The 22,511-nt window shown below is 36.2% G+C and overlaps 10 protein-coding genes and 12 long non-coding RNA genes across 22 annotated transcripts; 12 read left to right on the top strand and 10 right to left on the bottom strand.

The window, feature by feature from the left end:
* Positions 1-64: 64 nt before the first annotated feature.
* SPOM_SPNCRNA.3463 lies at positions 65-2,573 on the bottom strand. The gene has a single exon (NR_192828.1). It is a non-coding gene; the product is annotated as a non-coding RNA (long non-coding RNA).
* On the top strand, positions 151-464 carry SPOM_SPNCRNA.3464. Its single transcript, NR_192829.1, has one exon. It is a non-coding gene; the product is annotated as a non-coding RNA (long non-coding RNA).
* On the top strand, positions 896-2,098 carry xrc4. The gene is made up of 4 exons (NM_001019549.4): positions 896-1,070; positions 1,116-1,252; positions 1,396-1,515; positions 1,568-2,098. Exons 1-4 carry the CDS (start codon positions 950-952, stop codon positions 1,982-1,984), a joined length of 795 nt encoding a protein of 264 aa, NP_594125.2. The 5' UTR covers positions 896-949; the 3' UTR covers positions 1,985-2,098.
* Positions 2,402-4,443, top strand: ebp1. Its single transcript, NM_001019548.3, has one exon. It carries the CDS (start codon positions 2,788-2,790, stop codon positions 4,282-4,284), a length of 1,497 nt encoding a protein of 498 aa, NP_594124.1. The 5' UTR covers positions 2,402-2,787; the 3' UTR covers positions 4,285-4,443.
* Positions 2,670-6,991, bottom strand: puf4 (RNA-binding protein). Its single transcript, NM_001019547.3, has 2 exons — positions 5,061-6,991; positions 2,670-5,010 (listed from the first exon to the last, which is right to left on the bottom strand). The coding sequence occupies exons 1-2, from the start codon at positions 6,798-6,800 to the stop codon at positions 4,705-4,707; spliced, it is 2,046 nt and encodes a 681-aa protein (NP_594123.1). The 5' UTR covers positions 6,801-6,991; the 3' UTR covers positions 2,670-4,704.
* Positions 6,036-6,239, top strand: SPOM_SPNCRNA.3462. The gene has a single exon (NR_192827.1). It is a non-coding gene; the product is annotated as a non-coding RNA (long non-coding RNA).
* On the top strand, positions 6,857-7,659 carry SPOM_SPNCRNA.899. The gene has a single exon (NR_151285.1). It is a non-coding gene; the product is annotated as a non-coding RNA (long non-coding RNA).
* SPOM_SPNCRNA.3461 lies at positions 7,135-7,766 on the bottom strand. The gene has a single exon (NR_192826.1). It is a non-coding gene; the product is annotated as a non-coding RNA (long non-coding RNA).
* A 47-nt stretch (positions 7,767-7,813) lies between these two features.
* Positions 7,814-8,020, top strand: SPOM_SPNCRNA.3460. The gene has a single exon (NR_192825.1). It is a non-coding gene; the product is annotated as a non-coding RNA (long non-coding RNA).
* Positions 7,924-8,152, bottom strand: SPOM_SPNCRNA.3459. Its single transcript, NR_192824.1, has one exon. It is a non-coding gene; the product is annotated as a non-coding RNA (long non-coding RNA).
* An 83-nt stretch (positions 8,153-8,235) lies between these two features.
* On the top strand, positions 8,236-8,859 carry bqt1 (bouquet formation protein Bqt1; the record flags this gene model as incomplete). The annotated part of the gene is made up of 2 exons (NM_001356106.1): positions 8,236-8,518; positions 8,670-8,859. The coding sequence occupies 2 exons, from the start codon at positions 8,236-8,238 to the stop codon at positions 8,783-8,785; spliced, it is 399 nt and encodes a 132-aa protein (NP_001343020.1). The 3' UTR covers positions 8,786-8,859.
* Positions 8,568-10,738, bottom strand: cfr1 (CHS5-like protein Cfr1). Its single transcript, NM_001019545.3, has one exon. It carries the CDS (start codon positions 10,698-10,700, stop codon positions 8,838-8,840), a length of 1,863 nt encoding a protein of 620 aa, NP_594121.1. The 5' UTR covers positions 10,701-10,738; the 3' UTR covers positions 8,568-8,837.
* A 526-nt stretch (positions 10,739-11,264) lies between these two features.
* On the bottom strand, positions 11,265-12,644 carry syb1 (synaptobrevin family receptor). Its single transcript, NM_001019544.3, has 2 exons — positions 12,423-12,644; positions 11,265-12,358 (listed from the first exon to the last, which is right to left on the bottom strand). The coding sequence occupies exons 1-2, from the start codon at positions 12,622-12,624 to the stop codon at positions 12,195-12,197; spliced, it is 366 nt and encodes a 121-aa protein (NP_594120.1). The 5' UTR covers positions 12,625-12,644; the 3' UTR covers positions 11,265-12,194.
* Positions 12,441-12,684, top strand: SPOM_SPNCRNA.3458. The gene has a single exon (NR_192823.1). It is a non-coding gene; the product is annotated as a non-coding RNA (long non-coding RNA).
* A 210-nt stretch (positions 12,685-12,894) lies between these two features.
* sen1 (helicase Sen1) lies at positions 12,895-18,530 on the top strand. Its single transcript, NM_001019543.3, has one exon. The coding sequence runs from the start codon at positions 13,410-13,412 to the stop codon at positions 18,471-18,473; it is 5,064 nt and encodes a 1,687-aa protein (NP_594119.1). The 5' UTR covers positions 12,895-13,409; the 3' UTR covers positions 18,474-18,530.
* Positions 13,854-14,082, bottom strand: SPOM_SPNCRNA.3457. The gene has a single exon (NR_192822.1). It is a non-coding gene; the product is annotated as a non-coding RNA (long non-coding RNA).
* On the bottom strand, positions 14,445-18,561 carry SPOM_SPNCRNA.3456. Its single transcript, NR_192821.1, has one exon. It is a non-coding gene; the product is annotated as a non-coding RNA (long non-coding RNA).
* A 151-nt stretch (positions 18,562-18,712) lies between these two features.
* On the bottom strand, positions 18,713-21,330 carry ubp6 (ubiquitin hydrolase Ubp6). The gene has a single exon (NM_001019541.3). The coding sequence runs from the start codon at positions 21,232-21,234 to the stop codon at positions 19,828-19,830; it is 1,407 nt and encodes a 468-aa protein (NP_594117.2). The 5' UTR covers positions 21,235-21,330; the 3' UTR covers positions 18,713-19,827.
* Positions 18,990-19,519, top strand: rpl2401 (60S ribosomal protein eL24). The gene has a single exon (NM_001019542.3). The coding sequence runs from the start codon at positions 19,015-19,017 to the stop codon at positions 19,462-19,464; it is 450 nt and encodes a 149-aa protein (NP_594118.1). The 5' UTR covers positions 18,990-19,014; the 3' UTR covers positions 19,465-19,519.
* SPOM_SPNCRNA.3455 lies at positions 19,650-21,223 on the top strand. The gene has a single exon (NR_192820.1). It is a non-coding gene; the product is annotated as a non-coding RNA (long non-coding RNA).
* A 120-nt stretch (positions 21,331-21,450) lies between the features above and the next one.
* Positions 21,451-22,464, top strand: arc4 (ARP2/3 actin-organizing complex subunit Arc4). The gene is made up of 4 exons (NM_001019540.3): positions 21,451-21,493; positions 21,549-21,751; positions 21,882-22,005; positions 22,187-22,464. Exons 1-4 carry the CDS (start codon positions 21,491-21,493, stop codon positions 22,361-22,363), a joined length of 507 nt encoding a protein of 168 aa, NP_594116.1. The 5' UTR covers positions 21,451-21,490; the 3' UTR covers positions 22,364-22,464.
* Positions 21,548-22,414, bottom strand: SPOM_SPNCRNA.3454. Its single transcript, NR_192819.1, has one exon. It is a non-coding gene; the product is annotated as a non-coding RNA (long non-coding RNA).
* Positions 22,465-22,511: the final 47 nt, after the last annotated feature.

Raw genomic sequence — 22,511 nt, 5'->3', positions numbered from 1 at the left:
AAGTCAGTTTACTAGTTGAATCAATAACGCATTCTAGTGCACTTAAAACACATTTGCTAAATAGAGAAAAAAGATTAAATATGCTGAATTTTTTGACGAGCTTGGGTTTAGATTTACTAAAAAAACAGGATTAGCTTTTCTTTAAACTCTACCATTTGATTTGTTTTTGCGGTTAATTGATTTTCAAGTCGCTTTAGGAAGAAAATATGGTTTACGGACTCAGTCTTCGCAATCAATTTTAGGTTGTTTCGGTGTATCTTATATATTTTTTTTACGATCATTAATGTTTATTCGTAAGGTTGCAATGTACCTAATAACCAGTGGTCTCTGTGCAAAGCTCTAAAGCCTTGACAGAGCATAAACCTTTACATTTATGTAAAAACCTCAGTTTTATATCTCGATGTAGTTTTGAATCTCGAAGAGAAAAAATGATATTATAAACAAGGCCTTGTTAACCAACACATATTGATGAAAGCATTTTTTTTGAAATCACCTTAGTTTAATTGACTTTAAAAAACTTTCAATAACTTGTAGTAGTCATCATCTAATTGCATTGCGAATTTCTTCTTGCTAACTACTTTAATTTGAAATTCTTTTTTTTTAACAAACATGGTATAAACATTTGCGCTGATTCTTATCCAATATTCTCGTATGGAAACCTCTTATATTATACTAAACGATTTGTTATATCACCGAATCAGCAATTTTTCAATCAGAAAGATTCTTTTCTTTCAATGAAAAAAATCTAAAAAAAAAACAATTTTCAAGATAGTGTTTCTTAGTAACCTAAAATTTTAAACTCATTCGGCTTCCAATTTATCAGCTGCGCACACTAAAACATTAGCAGTCAACAAGTTGGATTATCAAGTTTCTTATTACGTTTCCCTGCAAACTTGCACTGAGACCGCCTTGATGTTTCACATCAAATTTTGAGCTCAGGAAACAACTCATGAAATTTTTTTTATCACTGAAAGATTTTAAAGGAGAAAAATTCGTCCTACGCTCAGAATTGGATGAAAGCAGTGCTTTCTTGTGCGCAATTAGCCCAACCTGTAGATACGTCTTAAGGGGTATAGAAAGATAGTGTGTAAAACGTTCTTTTACTAATTTTCCAGATGAAATACCTTGGAAACGATTGCAACGGAACGTAACCTCAGAATCATTAACCGATGAACTTATCGTGGATCTGTTGTGCGGCAGATCCGAATCAAAGCACACATTGCAATTAGTGGTTTTAGAGAATTTATGTAGGGTATGTTTATTGCAATACTGTAGTAGTTAATGAATTGCTGATTGTGTGATGACTTTCAAACCAAGGAATTTTTTTGTTCGTCGCATCTACCCCATTTTGCCAGTCGTTTTTGAGCTGATTAATTAAATATGCTAACAATTTAGATTTATATCAACTACGTTGATCCTTTCCCTTTACGTATTGCCTGGTTTGAATTAGAACAACAAGCATTGAAAGACCATGAACATTTTGATGTACTGTGGGAGTGCAGCCATTCGATAAAGGTATGAAAAAAACTTTACATTCTTTCTCTTTTGCTGATTATTTGAAATTTAGGACCTTGCCCTTGCTAGTATGGCTCAACAAAAAAACGAGCTTCAAAAGCTTATGGCTTATACAGAGCAACTTCAAGAAGAATGTAAGTCTAGGGAACGAAAGCTTATAATGAAATTTGCAGATATGATTAAAAATGCAAGAAATAACGAGGATAATGAAGACAACCACCATATTAATTATGAGGATGAATCTGATGTCGGGACAGACGAGCAAAAGCAGCAAGAGGGAGTCAATTCTTCCGCAGTCTCTGATACTGACGAATCTGCAGTTTCTGATGAATTTATGCAGATAAAAGAAGAATTTCCAATGAAAGCATTGAGCGCTTCACCAACTGCAGACGCTTCTCCCGAGTCAGCAGGTGAAGATGATTCACATAGGCGATCGTCCCACGAAAGTAGCGAAACAGTTTCTGAGTAGCTTCGGAAGGAATGATAATATGATACATTACGCTTCAAGTTAAACTACCCGAAATGCCTCTCCATTCTTACACTTTTTTCAGTATTCAGGTCAACTTTATTCTCTTTAATTTCAAAACAATAATAAATTTACTTAAATTTAAATATTCACACGGAATCCTACTATAGGTAAAGCACTTGCAAGATAAATACAATATGTATAGTTGGTGAATTTTTATAAAGATGTCTTATAAGCCTAGCACTTCCTTCCTGTACAAAAGAATGAAGCATGTTTGCGATCGTGTTTACCATGCTATTATTTTCTGATCCACTTTTTCTTCAGCAAATTTACTATTTACATATATAATTTGTTACTCAAGGTTGGGCGCGTTCTGAAGTAACGTGTTTATTACTTGTCGACAATACGCTTCATAATTTCACCAAAATCCTATAACCAAGCCTGTTGTAATTTTATACTGGGATTTAGGCTTGAATATTCTTTTTTGACGGCATTTAGCAATTTTTGGCTTTGGATAAATGAATGCTTAGCTGTGTGGGCAAACGGGTTTTCGCTATTGGAAACGCAGTTACTAATTTGAATTTGCTAACATTCATACTGTTTTTAAATTAAATGCTGTGAAGATTTCTTTTCTTAAACTTTTCATATCTTTTCGAGTTACATGCTATCGGTAATTGCGCTAATTGACGCGAATTCTTAATATAATAGGCATTATTTGTTGTCTTCTAATCGAAATCTTTTAATTCCATAGCATATCTCTTTTTTAAGTAAATACTTTTATTTGAATAGTTTATACAGCGCATGCGATGAGCAACGACAGCAGTGATAATCAAATTCGTCGTCGGCATCATCCAGTACTGCCTAAGGGTTCCTTTCAGAAAAAGGACGATTCTATCGTCTTAGAACAGGAATTATCTACTCCAAAACAAGTCAACCAAGCCCGTCCAAAGTTTCCATCTCCAATTACTCCTACTCTTCCTGAAATGCATCTTCCCGTAGGGAATTCAAAATTCCAAGCGGTATTGCCAAGCTTGATAAGCCCTACGCTTCCTCCTGGGTTTGGAATGGCAAGCGATGACTCTGAAGCATCGTTAGCAGAGAACGATTTACATCCCTTGGATAACGATTCTACACGTACTAGCAAAACGCTTAAAAATTCATCAGAGGTTTTAACCGCTTCCAAACTTACTGATGAAGGTAATTCTAAACCTTTGTTGGAGGAAGGGGAGGTAGCTGTCAGTTCTCCAATTCTCCTTGATTCAAAAGATGTAATAATGGGAGTCACTAAGAGCTCAAAAAATCTAGTTGAAGATGCTCACAAATCAAAGAAGGCCTCCACGAACAGTTCCATAAATAATATGGTATCTACTGTAAATTCTGAAAATTCTAATGTTAATAATGGATCCTCGTTGAATGGTAACACCAGCAGCAATCTCAAGAGAAAAGCCAATGTAACGTTAGGTGATTATAAGCGCTTAAAAGTAAAAAACAAGAATCCTTCTTCCCAAGAGCTGATCACAGCTGATGTTGACAAAACATCTGGTTCACTGTCTGAAAAGTCGGAAGTAAATCATGCCTCTTTGAAGAAAACGTATATGCGTCTTCTTAACAGTGGGAAAATGCAAAAGAAAGAATGTGATAAGAAAGGAAAATTTTTCGAAGCGTACGCTGTAGATGCTGTTTTATGTTACACAGTTGCTTTTCACCTACAGAATCTTTCCAATCTTTCGAGAAACCATCCCGCTACTACGAGTAACTGGAGAACCCTCCCTGCGTATATTCAGTTTCTCATAAAAGAAGAGGATAAACTGGATCCTTGTATTCAAGGACTATTTTTTCTTTTACTCGGGATTGCATTTCGTGAAATTTTTCATATCGAGGTTATGAGGATACGACACTCACAATTGAATCTTATGAGAGACATAAAAGAAAGCTCAAGTGGATTAACATCTGCCAAGTCCCTCGGTGATGCACAGAATTTATGTGAGAATGCGGTGCGCCTTTACTCTTCGTATAAACATTACATTACATCTATGAAGAAGGGAAGTTCGTTGTTGACAATTGAATATATCTCATCTACTGCACCAAATACTTTTAACGAATTTTTTGTCCAAAAAAAGGCAAATATCCCTTTGCCATTAGATATCGACGCTCCAATTGGTGTCACAATCAGGTTTAGTCACAATTTATTAAACGAATGGATTAAAAAGCAAGGAGATGTTTTTGAGTCAAAGCTTTTAAAAGAAGATATCGAAAATCTTCAATCTTTAGAAGAAAGCTACCCCATTGCCCAATATTTATAAATAATTGTATTAACTCCCATAACTTGAAAGATTTGAGTCGGTCTTCAATAACAGAATGTCATTCTTTCACTAATAAAGTTACTTAATGTATTTTGCTTTATCATGCCTTTGTGTTTATTTTCAAATATGTAGAATAATCGAATAGATATTGATTCCCACGCTAAGTAGAAGTAATAAACTAAAACGTTTAGAATGCATGAACTTCTTAAGTACCTAGTACTATTCTGAATTTATATGATACGTTCACTGTAAAGATTTAAAAAGTCGTAAAAAAGTTCGAGGCTAGACTTAATTGTCTTTTAATACTAGATATACAAAGAAAGGCGATAAGCCTTTATACTCATGGTAATAAATAAAGAGCGATTTCAACAATGCGAGAGTCCTCCTTAATAATATGCAAATTACAGACGATAGAAACGTTTAAGCTGAAGAGGAAGTATTAACTCTTTCAGAATTACTGTACACAATAGGCTTTTCTTTCGAGCTCGGATGACGACGTTCTAACTTTGAAAGAATGCGACGACCACAGGGCGTATTCTTTATGCTTGGAATAAGTGGTTTAATCCGTTCAACCAACTCTGCGCGTTGCTTTACACTCGCATTATCAAGTGCCGTTTGAATAACATAATTAGCGAAAGAATCACGAAGTAACTTGGGAAGATGCTTTTCATCCATTAGTTCCGAAATCAGTTTTTCCTTAATAGCAGCGGGAGCAAAAAATATACACTAGTAAATTGATTAGTAAATTTCTGTTTTAACTTTACTACAAAACATACCTTTTCCATTACATTAGAGCTAAATTTTTGAGTTGAAAGAGCTCTCACTTTGTATAAAAAGTATGAGATAATAGCCTCAGTATGGTTTGGGTTGTTTAATTCCAAAACATACTGTAAAACGTAATTTCCGAATGCATCTTGTACGAGAGTGAGCGCATGGGGGACAATGTGTTCCACAAGTTGCTCGATCTGCGCAGGTGATGCATGATCGAAACATCTTTGAACGACACAGCATCCATGGCGGTGTGTAGAAACATCTAACGGATCTTCACAGATAGCATCAAAAATGAACTGACAGTCCTCTTGAGAGAATTTGTTGAGACATTTTTGAATGACATGATTACCATTTAAATCCTTAGTCAAAAGCACGACATTAGGACGCAAAGCATTCACGATACAAGAAATTTGATCAGGAGAAGAGACTAAATCAATAATCTTTTGTAAAGCACGGGTTCCGTGCATATTAAACGATATTGGAACAAGTTTAGGGGCAATTATTTGAATGAACGTAGATCGTTGAGCTTCAGATGCATGCTCAAACAATTTTTGACACAAATAGTTACCAAATGCATCAACCATTAACACAGCTAAATAAGGATGGGTTTCAGCAAAAACGGCGTCAATGTGAGATTGATTTTTCTTTTCTAGAAGTCGCTGTAAATAACGACAGCCATGTTGATCCTTACAGAACGAAAGAATATTGCTATTTTGCAATGAAAGAGATGCAACCGAAGAAGAGAGAGAGGAAGACACGCTAGGGTCATCGGATATCAAACTAGGCACGTTAAACCCAGGGGTATCAGCAGGACTCGGATTTCCTACAGTATTAGCCGAAGGAGGAGAAATAGTCGGTGTCGGAGCAATGAGTGTGTTAGCGATATTTGAGCCAGAGCTGTCAGTACTGCCCGTACTGGCCGTTGAGGCAGCCAAAGACGGAGTTAAATTTTCACCAAAGAAAGAAGTGGCATTAGAAAGTAGAGGGAAGGCCGCTGAATGCTTTGAAATAGATTGCAGACCATTGGCCATTGATGAAGAAGAAGTAGTAGAATTATTAGTCGACGAAGAACCTGAAGTAAAGGCAAAGTTTTTAGAAGCCGAAGGATTATTGGCGATCAAGCCAGGATTACCTCCAAGATTCGACGACGAAGAGATGCTTCGGCGAGAAGTAGAAGGTCCGGGCGTGTACGAAGACAATCCAGGACGACGTAAAAGTATGGGGATGTCATCTAACGTCGTATTCATTTGTAAGATAGAAGCCGAGCTATTTTTAGAGTTACTTCTTTGGTATGAAGCAGAGCCAGGCAAGTATAAAGAAGAAGATGGAGATGACAAATTATTCAATCCACCGCCCATAGTCGCAGGCGGAACAAAAGTTGTTGATGAAGAGTGAGAAGTAGTGAAAGAAGGAGTGTTAGAAAGAAGGTTATAGGGAACGAAATTCGAAGATCCGAACGTGTATCCACTCATGCTAGTATTCCGGTTCATGTTCCCAGTACGGTTTCCGAAAGCGCCGGATGCCAAACCGCTTTCCACAGCGGCTTTTGAACCATTTGTTTTTCCGGATTTAGAAGATGAAGGGATCTCAGACAAAGCAATCGGCGCATTAGCGGCATATGGATCCCAAGAATTCGATTTCAATACATCTTTATTCTCAATATCAGAGTACTGTGAAGAAAAGACTGGAAGCGAATATTCTGTAGACATAAAGGATGGATGAGATTTAGAAGACTGCTCGGTCATGCTACGCTTATGTTTTGCGAAGGATTACCTGTTGTCATATATTAACAGTCCGTGGGATAAATTGTTCTTAGTGGGGGATTTTTCCCAAACTATTTCCTGTCCCGATACAAACAAAAAGATGTAGAGAAGAACGATACAACACAAAAAACACAACCTCTACTTTACTTTAAGCAGGCGACTGTACAGTGTGTGGAGTGGAAACCATGCTTACTGTGAGATGTATTGTACCGACAGCAGGTAACACTACGGGTAACGCAACTTACTAAGGAAGAAGCAGGAAGGATTTGAAAAAAAAGAGAAAATGTGAAATTTGTGCTTCGAAGACAAAAACAATTTTTTTAAATGCTAAGAATCATCCCAATTCAGTTTCGTTTCACTCTCTACATTTTTTCTTGTAAGGCGTAATGCCGTAGTTTGACAAAAAACAGATCCCATGAGGTGATTTGTAAGATACAACACCCGTTGGTATGCCTTTTAATGTTTTTAATAACATGTCTTAATGATTTTTATTGGGAGGACGGCTGAGAGAAATTGACGGCAGTCAGTGCATCCATTCCTTCGTTGCACATGTTGATTTTACTTTTACTCGAGAATAACGCCAGGCGGTTCTTTTTTTTAAGCAATAACTACATCATTCGAACATTAATTAATGCTTATAAGAGCTCTTCAAAAGTATCTATAAAGGTTGAGCCAGCTGGTATTTTTATGTCGGCAACTTGATACAATTGTTGTGTATGATTAGTCGCTACATATTTATTTCATAGATTTTCAGTGAAAATCAAATTTATTTTTGGATTCCTTCTTCAAAACTCATAAACAGCCGTCAACTTGTAAACAGAGGCTCACTAATAGATGACGCAATTTTCGCTTAACAACTGCTTAATGCACTCTAAAGATGATAGGTAAACAAGGTCTACTACTTTAGCAGATTAAGACAGTGAGCTGTATTTTGAATAAACATATGTATAAAAAAGCACATCTATTCCTCAAAAGCGTAATTTTTTTATTTTTATAGGTGATATCTTTACAACGTTGTGGGCGTTAAAGATTGTTATGTAAAGCAAAACAGAGAACTTGCTTAAGATTCTCTGAATTTTTAGGTTTCCCTAAAAAACCCACTGTTGGTTTATTTAATTTTCATTTAAGTCTGAAAAAGTCTTGTTTGTGCTATCAGAAAATGCAGTCGTCAATAGAGGATGTCCAAGCTAATATCAAATAGGTGTGGATTTCTTTGTGTAAAAGAAGTCGATTCCTATTCTTTTTTTTAATCTTTTTTGATTTCAAATTTACACTTTTAATAGGTTGTTGGCTTTAATGTCTATCCTCTTATTATTATATGTGGTGTGTTCATATTTTATGCACCTCTTCTTCTACAAACGACGCGTTTTAAAAAAAAATCCTTTCACCCATCCTAAATGATACTGATTTAAACAAAATGCATTTATTAACTACGACGCTTATTTCTTTTGAACAAAACAAAGTAGAATATTTAACCCAAATCGCGATTTATACTCAAACACCTGTATGCACTGATTCAAACTGTGAGCATGCTAGATTTTTAAAACACAGCCTTATTCAAGTTTCAATTGAAAGGATAGAATATTTATACTCGATATTTCCGAATATATGGCAATTCGCTTTGCTTTGCCAAGGTCAAAATAAAGAATCATTGATACATATGGAAGAAGACGCCAGCACGAATTTCAAACTACGATATTGTAAGTTCTGTCTATCAGTATAATGAAACATAATTTCAAAACCTCCCATTACCCATTTTTGACCTAGTTGATTTAATTTAAAAAAAAAAATTTATTAGAGAACGAAAAAAAAATCCGAAGCTATATATTTACTAATGCTAAATGAGTTTAGATGTACTTCCATGGTCTAGAAGACTGCAAGGATACCAGAGCATTACAGTTCAAAATGGTTCCCATGTGCCTTTAGTCAAACGATTGGAAAAGTGGAGGATATTCGTAGAATGTTAACATATAAACATAAGAAAAAAAAAAGACTGCAGAATACAAGAGATCAATGTCATTAATCAATGTTTACACTTTCAAACTCGTCAGAAGATTGTATAATTTCTGCTTCTTTGTTGGGTATTAGATTGTCATCAGCCGTAGGTTCCGAACTTTGCTTAACTGTAGTAATATTTAGATCTTCTTCTTTATCGAGCGCATTCAGTTGCAAGTTAGTAGTATGCGCTTTTTCTGGCTCTAAGACTTCAGAAACTTGAGGGATTTCCTCAATTGCACCGTTAGTACCAATATCTTCAGCTGCTGCGGGAGATGGCTTATCATCGTCTGAATTTTCCTTAGTATCTAAAGGGGCTTCGATTATTTTCTCATCTGTCAAGCCATTCGCATTTTCAGAATTAGCATTGTTTTTTTCAACCTCTTCGTTAGTTGCAGGTCCTTCTTGATTCAATAAAGATTTAACAGCGTTCTCTTCAATTATTTCGTTAGGTTCAGCTTCTTCCTCATTCGCTGAGGATTCAACAGTACTCTTTGTAACTGCTTCACCGGAGGTAGTTTCTTCTTGATTGATTAAAGATTCAGCGGCTGTATTATTTTCTTCTTTTTCATCTTCAAGTCCTTCAGTCTCCGGGGTATTGTTTTCTTCGTTCACGTTAATCTGCTCAACGGCTGGCAAAGAAGATGGTTTTTCTTGATGATTGTTAGCTTCAACTTCGGAAGTTTGCTGGGCAGCAGGTGTACTTTCCAGATTCGAATGTTCCTCAGCATCCTTTATTTGCATATCCTCTTCGGGATTTTCCTGCTTTGTAGAATTTTCTGGCTGATCCGCTTTGATGTTTTCCGAAGAAGTTGGAGCTTCATTGGGCTTACTAGAATCACTTCGTAAACCAATGTCGCTGGAAACATCGATTGATTGCTCAGCCTCAGTTTCAGGCGCTTCAGCCGGAACAGAAGCTGAACTAGATGGCTCAGCATTTGCACTATTTTGAGTTCCCTGTTGGGTTGTTTGCTGTGGAGCTTTAGCTGATGCAGCACCTTGAGCAACTTCAGCGGTATTCTTCGGTTGTTCGGTTGTAGCATTGAGATTTGGTGCAGCATTTTGCGCAGCTTCTACAGAATTAATAGAAGCGTTAGCATTGTAAGAAGCGCGATTTTCGATGTAAAAACCACTAACGTTCACCAAACGTCCTTCAGATTCGCATTTCAACAAATAATCCAAACCTAAAATAGGGATATTGGCAGCTTTTGCCTTTTCGTACTCAGGACCCCCAGTAGAAGAGCAGATAAAATGAGTTGTATCGATACGAACGCTAGTTTGAATTGGTCTAGCGTGAATGCGTTCAATACACTTTTGTAAAGCCTCCATCTCATTGGGAACCATGTTGCCAACACACACTTGAATTCCTGTGAGATCTATCATTCTTAACGTTTTGATGGTAATGTGTTTGCTGGGAAATGTTCCCGCAGTCGTATCCAAAACAAGGGAAAAATCGTATTCTGTATCGAGAGATAAGCCACTCAGCTTGGCATTGTGAGTAGTCATGGGATTAGATATGTTAAGCACTCGAACATTATTACGGTACAAGCAAAGGCTTTTGAGTCTCGCAGTGGAGAGTTGTAAAGGATCCCATTCCAATACAATGCTAGTCTGAGTAGCATTCTTTAACTTAAGAACAGGAGGAGACGGCAATTTTTGGCCATATGTTTCAAAAATTTCTTTTTGAACATCATCGAATGCAGTTTCTCTTGCTATCTCTTCCTCTTTATTGTGATGCACAGAGATATCGATTATAGAGCCTGCAGTCGCGTCATTCGGCAGCAACACGGATGGAAATTCTATAATATGAAATGAAGGTGTCAATAAGATGGCCATTCCCGCATCTATTTTGGCCACAGACACCATAAATTGATTTGTATCATCCATTTTAGATGCTATTATTGATAATCCCCTTTGGTTGTGGTGGAGTGTTTACCTTAACCAGCACTCTTACACTTCTAACTATAGGTAGCACTTGTTACCTAAGGAACCGTAGTAAAAATGTAGGTTATAATCATCTTTGTTTTGATAAATATCAAGAGTTGTTGTGATTCCCTGGTTTTTCACAATCTATTTACATATCAAACTTATATATTTTTTAAATTTTCTGGTTAGTATCATTATAAGCGTAATTCTAGTAAGGAAGACAATTACAATTTATTAAAATTATATACAAATATTTGAAGATATATTTAATTCAATCACTCAGTAAAAGTGAACGATTTAATATATGTAGTTTATTATTATATTTCAACGAGAATTCATACAAACAATATTACAAAAAAATCTGTTGATTTTTTCAATCATCTAAATTATTAAAATATTGGGCTATTATTATCTATTCTTCAGACTAAAGCATTTTAAGGGGAGCAAATATACTACTTTCTGATACAATTAAATTCTAAATTACGTTAAGTTACATTGATAGTAAACAAAAACAAATGCAGTACTGTTGAACCCAGTTGATGAATATATCTTAATTCGTAAACCGTGCTGCATTCAAAATTTAAAATACTACACGAATGAAGGATTAGACCACAATATCTGTTGAGCAAAATAGAAGTCGAAAAATAATACAATTGTTAATCTGGATATAAAACCACGTGTGAGCAAACTTAAAAAATATTTCCTAATTATCAGGTTTACACATTTCACTCTATAAAATTAATTAAGAATAGTGGTTTTTTAATACACCTATCAGTGCAATAATCAGTATAAAAAGAAGCTAGCTTCTAAAGGAAAAATATGAAAATAAGATAACAAATTTGCTCCCGTACTAAGTACTTTTGAAGAATTAGAAAAAAGCCGTAGACAAATGGAATATCGAGGCTAATCTGTATACATTAAAACATTATCCATCTTTATGCTATAGGGTTATCCATATAAAGAGCGGAATAGAAAAGAAATACCGAGAAGGAAACAAAAATTCTATTTACCATCTTAAGTACGGAAAGTAATGATAATTTTGTATCCATAAAGATTTCCTTTGTCAAGCAAGCAAGGCCCATGATATGTATGGTGAGGTGTAGAAAGAAGAAAAGAGGAAAAAGCAATACAGGCCAAAACCAAATTGCTCAACAAAAAACCAACCTGGTATTCACTATCATTGACCCGTCAGTCATCAAGTATGTATATGCAAGAAAAATAAAAACGAATAAAGGATCTTGAGAAAAAATGCGTTATCTCTTTGCAAAAAAAGTGGCCCTGTCTACATCAGAAGCTTTTTTCTTAAAATTCGATTTATAGGTTGTTGTGTCAGGCAAGAGAGAAAGAAAGAGAGAAGGAAGAAAAAAACCAGAGACAAAAATACGCTTGAAAAAAAAGTATTCAAACAGCAAATATTTTGACTCGGCATGCGACTAAGCTACATGATACATCTTCTTACTTGCCATGAAATTTTGTTGCGATAGGAACAATAATGACAACAAGTAAAATGATGATACCAATGATAATGCAAAGACGCATACGCATGTCCTTCCACCACATCTTCTTGCGAACACGATTGGCGCCACGACGGAAGCCTTGCGCGCTAACAGCAAGGTTATCTTAAAGAAGTTAGCTAAACGTTCAAAAAAAAAATTTAACTGTTAACAAAAATAAATATCATACCTGTTTTATCTTGTAAAGAATCAAGGCGTTCTCCACGTTCTGAAACCTTAGAAATGTTTTCACGCATAATCCCCACAGTATCGTCAATCTGCTGCTGAATTGCAGCTGTCTTCATATTCGGCGTCGACGAAGCAGCAGCATTTCCACTACGAACAGCTGCAGAAGGCTCCGCCGGGATATATGGGTCATATGGCTCAGACATGGTCGTATGTGTTAGTTGGTGGAGGATTTATTTTTGCGCTCGGTTGGAGTTGATGTGTACCAATTCGTTAATCCTCTTTCCATTGCGTTAAACATCTGGCTTTGTAATGTTGGGTTGCAAAGCAGTTTTGTGATTATACTTATATAAATTAAAGAAAAAAAATAAAATAAAGTAATAAAATTACTTCTTGCCTTTTTACAATAAGAAACATGTAACTAGCTGTACCCTCATAGTAAATAACGTAAACAAATCCTTAGTATTGGTGAATTTGGGAGGAACCAACTACGCCCTTTGGAATAGAGATTTGGAAACACGTCTTGTTTCTTGGCGATTTGAGCTGTTCATAACAATATATTTCTTCTTCTAAATTTCCTTGAGTTATGAAATTTTTATGAAAGTTTTAACTTTCACATAGTGTTAAAAGGTCTCCTCTCATCGCTGTAGCGTCCGAAACGTTATTTGTTATTTTATTCTTGAGATCTTTTGTAAATAAAATTTTATTTACGTTACGATTTACGTCTGGATTAGGGTTTTGGTTTTGGCACTTGCAATATTAGATTTTTCCTGGGTTTTTGGTCTATCGGTGAAACAACGTTTATTTGGGTCCATTTAATCATACATTTATTAGAAAAAAGTCTTTAAAAAAGAGACAATACTCACTTACCTACATTTCTTTTGTTTGTTTTTTTGTTTTCACTCTTTTATCAGAAAAACAGGTTGAAATTTCCAAAAAAAATATTATTTACTTCATAACATTAAAAAAATATTAAATTTGATTGTTACAAATGGCGGAGAATCTTAGCGATCAAGATTGTTTTGAAAAATTATCGTCTAGTAAAGAGGGTCAGCATTGGTTTTGCTCAGGACTACTGACTCAGTATATACAACCTACCTTCTTTTGGTTTGCACATGATGAAACTCCGAGCTTTAAATGGGTATTAAATGCCTATCATGAGCGTTTACGCTCTTGTACTTCTTGTATACAAGCTTATTATGAACTTCGAAATGAATCCCTTGCGAAAGGTTCATATTCTTTTACTGGGTTTTCAATTACCGATTTACAGGAAAAGTGGAATAAATGGGATATTATCCGTGTCTTAGAGGACTTCAAGGCCCTGGAGGATGAAACAATTGACTTCACGTCTTTGCCTTGCTTAATTTTCGAAACCCTCTTGAATCCTAAATTGTTTACCTGTAAAAATATTTATAAAAATGCAATAGATGCATTTAATGGTCTACTTTCAGATTGGTGTTCTAATATATTTCTTCCTGGTTATTTACTATTTTTCTATGAAGCTTCCCATCCCGATGTTTTGGAATGGGTTCATAGCTTTTTTAAGGAAAATACTGAAATAAGAATTTCTTCTGCTACAGTTGACGCCGTTTTTAATACTGTAGTGTTTGAAAGTCAAAATTCCTCTGACAGTGATTGTAATTTCGTGTCTATAAGTAGTCCTGAATTTTGGGAACGTACTTACATGTTTTTAGAACTTCTTCCTTTACAATCCATTACTGCTGCATGTGAGTCCATTTTAAAAGATTATCTTTTAAATTTGGTAAAGACTTCTGAATCTCTATCCTCTCAACAAATGTCCTGTCTTCGAATTTGCTGCAATTCCTCATCCTTTTGGTCTGCCGCTGATTCATTTAAGGAAGTGTCTTCTTTCTTAAAAAACTTGCTAAAAAATGTTACAGCTACACCTTTTGAAGTATCTGACATGAACTGGGCTTACATTATTGCTTCATTTTTTCGCACATGTTTAAATGACTTTGTTAGTGTTTTTCCGGAATGGCTTAAAGGATTTGTAGAAGAGAAGCGTACTATAGGTTTCATCATTTATTCGGTTTTGGATGCGTTATTTGATCTATTATCGCTAGATTACAGCTCTCCTTCATTTCTTAACAATACACTATCGTTGATGAATGCTAATAGCATCACTATTTTACAAGATTATCCGGAGTACATGCTGAAACTCAGATTGCACTCTTTACTTTATGACATTGCATTTATAAGTTGGTCTCATAAGGCAATCACTAAAAATCCCTCATTTGTTTTCGATCCTTCATATGAACTCTCTCCTTTTTGGAAGCTTGACAATCTACAGGAAGAAAAAATATCTGACGTCCTTTTCTCTAAAATTTCAAGTTGTTGCTTTGCCCACGATATTGAAATATCCGAAAATTCTACACCGTCTGGAACCATGGTGCAGTTTGCTGAACTATGGCAAGTAATGTCGGAATATATCAGTGGATTTTTAAAAGGATTTTCTGAAAAGTCGTCTACTGAAATTTCAAATATGCTGGGAGATTCTTCAAAATTTGACACAGTTGTATCATTTCTGTTATCTCCTACTCAGCCGCTCTATGTTAGTGCTTTTCATATTGTCCAAATAATTACCAATTGCACTAAAAACAGGAATGAGGCTCTTAAAAAACTGGTTGCAATGGATTTTCGAGGAATTGTGCATGGTCTAGCTGATGCTGTTCTTAACTGGCAATCTATTTTAAGCTTCTTTCCTGCTCTTCGAATTATGAGATTTTTGAGCATTACTAATAAATCCTTATCATCTGACAATTCTGCTTTCACAGAAAATGACATACCTACCTTGGGTGCTTATTGGCAGTGCATCTGGAACATATTGGATTTAGTTTTTTCCAACGTTGCCAGATGGTCGCTTAACAATCCTGCTGATACGGTTAAAGCATTGATGAAACTAACACTTAAGTTTGTTGATGATCTTTTCCAAAATGACGGAATCTTCATAAAGCTCCTTGCTAAGTTTGATAGCTTGATTCTGTTAGGCGAAACTTCTGAATCATTGTTCTCTTTTATTATGTGGCTTAAAATAAACGATTTAGAATTAAGGGGAATTGTCATCAATAGTTTATGCAAGCTTTTCACTAAATTTTCGAATTTTGACTACCTTTTCGAGGATCGCACCGTTACCTTCCTTACAGATTTTATCATTAGAAAGCAAAAAGCACATTTGTCTGCCGATCAATGTAAACAGCTTGCTAATGTTTTGACTCAGGCTAGCCCTGAAGCAAAGACTGTACTTGAGCAACACCGACTTTCGGAAATGCGAAAAACAAAGAAACAAACAGAACTAACTAATAGTGCACATGTCATAAAGCCAAGTCCTACACCTCAAATTACTGTGAAACAGAATACTACTAAATCTTCAAGTGCCCCTCGCATGGGAATGCTGGAGCAACTAAAGCAGGAGTATTTGACTAAACGAAACTTTGAATCTAAACTCAAATCATCTGCTGTATCTTCAAGAAAGCCAACATTTAATGAAGTCAAGCCAGCTAACCTTTTAGCTGAGGACCTCTCAGATAATGAGGATGATATTGATAGAAAGCAAGGATTATTCTCTCTTGCCAAAGCAAACAAAATTCCAGAGATACGCCAACAAGAGCGACGACAAGTGCAGCTATTATCTAATTCCACTATTAAGATGCATCCTTCACAAATTCGGATGATGACTAATAGGAACGTTGCAAATGTTAAAGCACGCTTATTTCCAAGTATGACTGACTTTTACAAAGAAATTTTGAGCTGGGAACCAGCTAATCAGTCACCTAATCCTGTACTGAAATTTCATAAGCTTGATGGGAAAATTATTGATAGTTTTAAAACGGTTGAACATTATATGGAGGTTTTGCAGCCGATGATATTTATGGAATGCTGGAGTCAAATTCAGTCAACAAAATTGGATTTAAAATTCTCTCCTGTTGAAGGAATCATGGTTGAAAGAACGGCCGTCAATAATTTTGTTGATATAGGAGTCTCAGTGGCTCCCAAGGATCTATACGGTTATCCCTTATATGATACGGAAGTAGTTTCGTTGGCTTTTAACAAGGAGGATGCTTCATCAATGAAAGGGCTGTGTTGCTTTGCGAAAGTTGAACGCATAGTTAGGCAAACGAATGGAGTTTTAGTTGTCTTACGTACGTTACCATCTATGGAAATTTTGAACAAATTACAAGGTAATTGTGCTTTATGGTTTCTAAAATTAACAAATTTGGCTACATTCACTCGCCAATATGCCGGCATAAGAGGTTTACCATACTTTCATCTAGCAGACGATATTATTCGTGCGAGGCCTTGTTCTCAACCAGTTAAGCATTCTTCAAGCGAGATAAAAGCAGCTATGAAGCGATATCAGGTTAACGAACCTCAAGCTAAGGCCATTATGTGCGCTCTTGATAATAACGGATTTACTTTGATTCAAGGTCCTCCCGGTACTGGTAAAACAAAAACAATTATTGGGATTATTTCGGCTTTGCTCGTGGACCTTAGTCGATACCACATAACACGACCGAATCAACAATCGAAGAGCACAGAATCAAAGCAACAAATTTTACTTTGTGCACCTAGTAATGCAGCGGTTGACGAAGTTTTATTGCGTCTAAAACGTGGTTTCCTTTTAGAAAATGGTGAAAAATATATACCAAGAGTTGTCCGTATAGGTAATCCGGAAACCATTAATGTTTCAGTTCGCGATTTGTCTTTGGAATATCAAACTGAAAAACAACTTTTAGAAGTCAACCAAGGTGCTATTGACCTTGGGTCGCTCCAGGAACTAACTCGCTGGCGTGATACGTTTTACGATTGTATTCAAAAAATCGAAGAGCTTGAAAAACAAATCGACGTTGCCCGTGATGTTGCTGAAGATACTAAATCTTTGGGAAAAGAACTCCAAAATAAAATAAATGAAAAAAATTTGGCAGAACAGAAGGTTGAGGAACTTCAAAGCCAGAGTTTCACTAAAAACAAAGAAGTTGATCTTTTGAGAAAGAAAGCTCAGAAAGCGATCTTAAAGCAAGCAGATGTTGTATGCGCCACGCTTTCCGGAAGTGGTCACGATTTGGTAGCACATAGTTCTTTGAACTTTTCTACCGTAATAATCGATGAGGCTGCACAAGCTGTTGAGCTTGATACCATCATTCCCCTTCGTTATGGTGCAAAGAAATGTATATTAGTAGGTGATCCAAATCAATTACCCCCTACTGTATTAAGTAAGAAGGCGGCCAGTCTTAATTATTCGCAATCACTATTCGTGCGTATTCAAAAGAACTTTTCCAATCAAATGTGTCTATTGAGTATTCAATATCGTATGCACCCGGATATTAGCCACTTCCCGAGTAAGAAGTTCTACGATTCACGATTAGAAGATGGTGATAATATGGCTGAAAAAACACAACAGGTTTGGCATGTTAATCCCAAATTTACACAATATCGTCTTTTTGACGTTAGAGGTAAAGAGAGAACGTCTAATACTATGTCCACGTATAACCTGGAAGAAGTCGAGTATCTCGTCAATATGGTCGATGAATTACTAAATAAATTTCCCGACGTTAATTTCACCGGGCGAATAGGTGTTATTACCCCATATCGATCCCAACTTCATGAACTTCGTCGAGCATTTAAAGTTAAATACGGAAAATCGTTTATGTCGACTATTGACATTCAGACTGTTGATGGTTTTCAGGGTCAGGAAAAAGACATTATCTTCTTTTCATGTGTTAAAAGTTATTCTAAACATGGCATTGGTTTCTTAAGAGACTTTAGGCGATTGAATGTTGCATTAACACGTGCAAGAAGCTCTTTGTTAATCATAGGAAATATGGAAACATTGAAAACAGATGACTTGTGGGGAAGCTTGGTAGATGATGCACTTTCTCGAAAACTGGTTGAAAGTCCTCACATTGATTCTGAAGGTCGCTTGATAACTATTTCCAGGACATCCGAAAAACGTATGAAGAATGAAGAATTTGTTGAGCCACCTTCCAAAAAGCTAGCGAATTCCGAGCCTTCTAAAGAAATCAGACAACGATCATAAACTTTCTCTTTTTTTCTGTTTTATTATTAAAGAATTGATTAGATTTTTTTTTAAACAGCTATAGTAGCCTATGAATTCAGTAAGTCACTTTTTAATACTTCTCTGTTGTACCACTAAATACGCATCTTATAAAAAAACAGAAATTAAACACCTGATAATCGATTAATCATAATAGAACGAAAAACTCTTAACTTGTTAACTACGATGAAATATATTGTTCAAATGCTACGAAAAAAATATTCTGTATATAGCTGAATATATTGAGTTTTGAACTGTTTTCTTAATTCTACCCCTAAACAGTCTATAATAGGTGAAGAAGGCCAATTGATTAAAATTCGATGATTCCAGTGTTGATTACATTTTTCTCAAATTAATTAATTTGTATATAACTTTTGAATAAAATGCTTTATGGTTGCTTAAAGTGATTGTAAAAGCCCTGTTGTTTTAGGGTAGGGTAAGTGACTGTATATTTTAGGCATAGGACAACAGATGAAACATTGAAAACCATTATTCTTCACAACATTACACAAACCAAGACACGATGAAGGTGGAAGTTTGCTCATTTTCTGGATCCAAGGTTTATCCTGGCGCTGGAAGACTTTTCGTCCGTGGGGACAACAAGGTTTTCCGCTTTGTCAACAAGAAGTCTGAAAGCCTTTTCTTACAACGCAAGAATCCTCGTCGTTTGTCTTGGACTGTTTTATACCGTCGTATGCACAAGAAGGGTATCTCTGAGGAGCATGCCAAGAAGCGTACCCGTCGTACCGTCAAGCACCAACGTGGAATTGTTGGTGCTAACTTGGATGTCATTAAGGAGAAGCGTAACCAACGCCCTGAAGTTCGTGCTGCTGCCCGTGCTGCTGCTTTGAAGCAACGTAAGGATAAGAAGGCCGCTTCTGAGTCTGAAAAGAAGGCCATCAAGGCCAAGTCCGCTGCCAGTTCCGCTCGTGGCCAAGCTATTAAGAATGCCAAGGCTGCTGCTCGCCATTAAATAAAACACGTCTTCTAATAATAAGAAAGTTTTGTACATCTATAGATTTCAATTTCTTAATTGATGCTAGTGTTTGTTGTGCATGAAAGTATTGTGGTATATGTGTAAAGGTAAAGGAAATAGTATTCATACGTTGGGTATCTTATTTGTTGCTTCAGAATAATATAGAATAAAGCACGTAAATAAATGCAACTGTTTACTGGAATAATATTTTGAGCGTTTTTATCTTACATAAATCATGACCCAGCCCTTCTATTAAAACGTGAGAGTAAACAATGCCACTTTGATATGATACGTTCTAGTTCTTTTCCCATAATAAACAGTCAAAAGAAGGTTTTAAAAAAAAATAAAGAAATCGTAAGCTCATGCAATGTCTTTTGCCTTATAAAGAAGGATGTAGGCACTGTCAGCTTCACCACCACCATCGAGAGTTTCAATTTTTTCAGCAGGAACGATAGATACCTTTGCGTCATTGAACCTGAACCATTCAGCACGATTATTGCTATTTCTTATCCAAGCTTGGTAATGGCCTGAAGATGCACTAGCACCGGCGTGTGATAAAACCCCGACTAAATCATAAAGGCCGGTGGGGTTGGCTCCTTCATCATCAGCGAGCTCAGGATCTACTAGTGATTGACACGTCGCAACCTGAGTAAGCCTGCACTCAGCTTCCGCCTCCTTCTCGTCCTCTGAAGGTTGAATTTTGATACGCTTAGCAGCTCGCTCATGTTCTTCATCATTTTTTTCAATTTCACGTAATTTGTCACGTACGGGAATCAATTTTTGTGAAAGTTCAGGAGTACAAAACTCGACTGCATCGAGCTCAAATGGAAACTTAACCTTACGAAGAATTTTAGCCTTTTTCCCTATTGATGCTTTCCAGTAAAATCGAACAAAATTAACAGTTAAATAATTGGGTAGTCGAGAAATCCTTGAGATTTTGCTATACATGGCATCACGATTTAATACATCACTATGCTTAGAAATTTTTTGCGTAAGCCCTTCAAGGATCCCCTGGGTCATATAGCTTGTATGCATAGAGATATGGCAAGGTAAACTCAAAAACGTATCATGTGAAATAGAGGGTTGCTCCTGTACTTCGTTTTCATCACATTTCATAGTAGATAAAAGTTTTCCAGCCATATTTTTTTGTACCCACTCAGATGATAGGGAGCGCTGTAAAACTGATAGCAAGAATGACCAGCATTCCTCAGCATCCTGTTGAGCATAACCCCCAGTTTCTCTACTCATTTCTGCAAACTGTGGATACTCCATGCGTAGACTTTGAAGAAACCTCATTGGTGTAACCGGAGCATTAGATTGCATAGAATTTAATAACGTCCGATATTCTGCCACCAAACCCCCAGAGGAATTGAATTGTGAGACAGCGTCTGATAATTCTGGAATGGCACGCAGCATTTGAACTGTAGAATTCATGTAACACGTGTTGCCTAAGTTTATAAGCCCTGACGGATAGCCATCATCTTCAGATTCCTCTTGTTCTACTGACTCGACAGCTGGAATGGGCATAGCTGTTGGTAGTTCGCCTGCAGTACCCATCATTAATAAAGTTGCATTTGGTTTAATACCAACTGAACCAAGCAAAACATCGTCTTTAAGCTGGCCACCTTTGACAATCACTTTCTGTCGTTCCGGAGGAACTTGTGTCAACGAGTATAGTTGATGTTTCAAGGTGCTTCCTGTTTCATTAGGTTCAATCTCTAAGTCGTACTTCTTCCCTTGCCAACGAATTGCTATGGGAATCATCATAAATGGTTTTTGTAATTAATGAAAGAAATACTTGTTTAAGCCCAATATAATTTTTTTTGTAATTCTTTGCAAATTATACTTATTATATATGTTGCTGGTACTTGGTGAAGGCCATACAGTAACGAGCTATATACTCATTTTCGGTAACACCACGCAGCGTGCGTGGTTGTGCCGCTAAACTCGTTAAGCAATATCACACTGACACTACGTGTTAGCACAAAACCAAACCCGGAGACTGACTCCATAGATTCTAATTATGGTAAGAGAGGAATTCTTTTGTTATAAAAAGATATGATTTATTAACGAAGGCATAGTCTAATACCTTAAGACCTTATTTAAACGCAGTTCGTTCTACTCTGACTGCTTCTTTAGCATTAGAGGAATTCTCATCAGAAATTGTAGAACGCCAGAGTCAGCCGGAAGTTGAGGTTGGACGGTCTCCTGAAATTCTACTAAAGCCCCTGGTGGTCTCTCGTAATGAGCAAGAACAGTGTTTGATTGAGAGCTCTGTTAATAGGTATGTCTTAGGCATCCGATGTTTCCGATTCGAACTGGTACATTCACTGATCTTTCGATTTGGAATAACGGAGTTTTGAAAGTCATTCTCATTATTTGGATTTTTTTTACTGATGCATTTATGAAATTAGTGTTCGTTTCAGCATTCGTATTAAACAAGTCGATGAAATTGAACGAATTCTTGTGCGCAAATTTATGCAGTTTTTAATGGGTCGTGCAGAATCTTTCTTTATTTTGCGCCGCAAACCTGTTCAGGTACGTTATTACAAATTGTAATTGGCAAAAAAGTGTTCAAGGGAAGAATTTCTAGAGATTTTGCGTTAGTTTAAGTGTTCACTGTTCTGCCTCAGCCATTGTATAGTTCTTCTTTTTTTTCTTTTTCGAAGTTGCCATTGCTATTTGTAAATATCATCAAACTAACCTTTCTTTGTTATAGGGCTATGATATTTCCTTTCTTATAACTAATTACCATACTGAGGAAATGCTTAAGCACAAATTAGTTGATTTCATTATTGAGTTTATGGAGGAAGTTGACGCTGAAATTAGTGAGATGAAACTTTTCTTGAACGGAAGAGCTCGTCTTGTTGCTGAAACTTATCTGAGTTGTTTTTAGATTCATGTTTACGTTTTGGACCCTATCGATGATTTTATCAATTTATACATAAATAAATGAGCACCAAATACTTCTTCCGAATAAAATTCCTATCTCTTCTATTCTGTATTGAGTACAATAAACATATCAAGGCAGTTTTACATTCGAT

This window comes from Schizosaccharomyces pombe (assembly GCF_000002945.2).
Source record: "Schizosaccharomyces pombe strain 972h- genome assembly, chromosome: I".
In the NCBI taxonomy this organism is placed as follows: domain Eukaryota; kingdom Fungi; phylum Ascomycota; class Schizosaccharomycetes; order Schizosaccharomycetales; family Schizosaccharomycetaceae; genus Schizosaccharomyces; species Schizosaccharomyces pombe.
This window is presented reverse-complemented; position numbering and strand designations above follow the sequence as displayed.

Coding starts and splice junctions, on each gene's coding strand:
- xrc4 (NM_001019549.4), top strand. CDS start 950: ATGAAATTTTTTTTATCACTGAAAGATTTTAAAGGAGAAAAATTCGTC. Junction 1,071..1,115: donor CTGTAGATACGTCTTAAGGG/GTATAGAAAGAT, acceptor CTAATTTTCCAG/ATGAAATACCTTGGAAACGA. Junction 1,253..1,395: donor TTTTAGAGAATTTATGTAGG/GTATGTTTATTG, acceptor CTAACAATTTAG/ATTTATATCAACTACGTTGA.
- ebp1 (NM_001019548.3), top strand. CDS start 2,788: ATGAGCAACGACAGCAGTGATAATCAAATTCGTCGTCGGCATCATCCA.
- puf4 (NM_001019547.3), bottom strand. CDS start 6,800: ATGACCGAGCAGTCTTCTAAATCTCATCCATCCTTTATGTCTACAGAA. Junction 5,011..5,060: donor GCTCTAATGTAATGGAAAAG/GTATGTTTTGTA, acceptor TCAATTTACTAG/TGTATATTTTTTGCTCCCGC.
- cfr1 (NM_001019545.3), bottom strand. CDS start 10,700: ATGGATGATACAAATCAATTTATGGTGTCTGTGGCCAAAATAGATGCG.
- syb1 (NM_001019544.3), bottom strand. CDS start 12,624: ATGTCTGAGCCATATGACCCATATATCCCGGCGGAGCCTTCTGCAGCT. Junction 12,359..12,422: donor TTCTTTACAAGATAAAACAG/GTATGATATTTA, acceptor AACTTCTTTAAG/ATAACCTTGCTGTTAGCGCG.
- sen1 (NM_001019543.3), top strand. CDS start 13,410: ATGGCGGAGAATCTTAGCGATCAAGATTGTTTTGAAAAATTATCGTCT.
- rpl2401 (NM_001019542.3), top strand. CDS start 19,015: ATGAAGGTGGAAGTTTGCTCATTTTCTGGATCCAAGGTTTATCCTGGC.
- ubp6 (NM_001019541.3), bottom strand. CDS start 21,234: ATGATGATTCCCATAGCAATTCGTTGGCAAGGGAAGAAGTACGACTTA.
- arc4 (NM_001019540.3), top strand. Junction 21,752..21,881: donor ATTGAGAGCTCTGTTAATAG/GTATGTCTTAGG, acceptor TTATGAAATTAG/TGTTCGTTTCAGCATTCGTA. Junction 22,006..22,186: donor TGCGCCGCAAACCTGTTCAG/GTACGTTATTAC, acceptor TCTTTGTTATAG/GGCTATGATATTTCCTTTCT.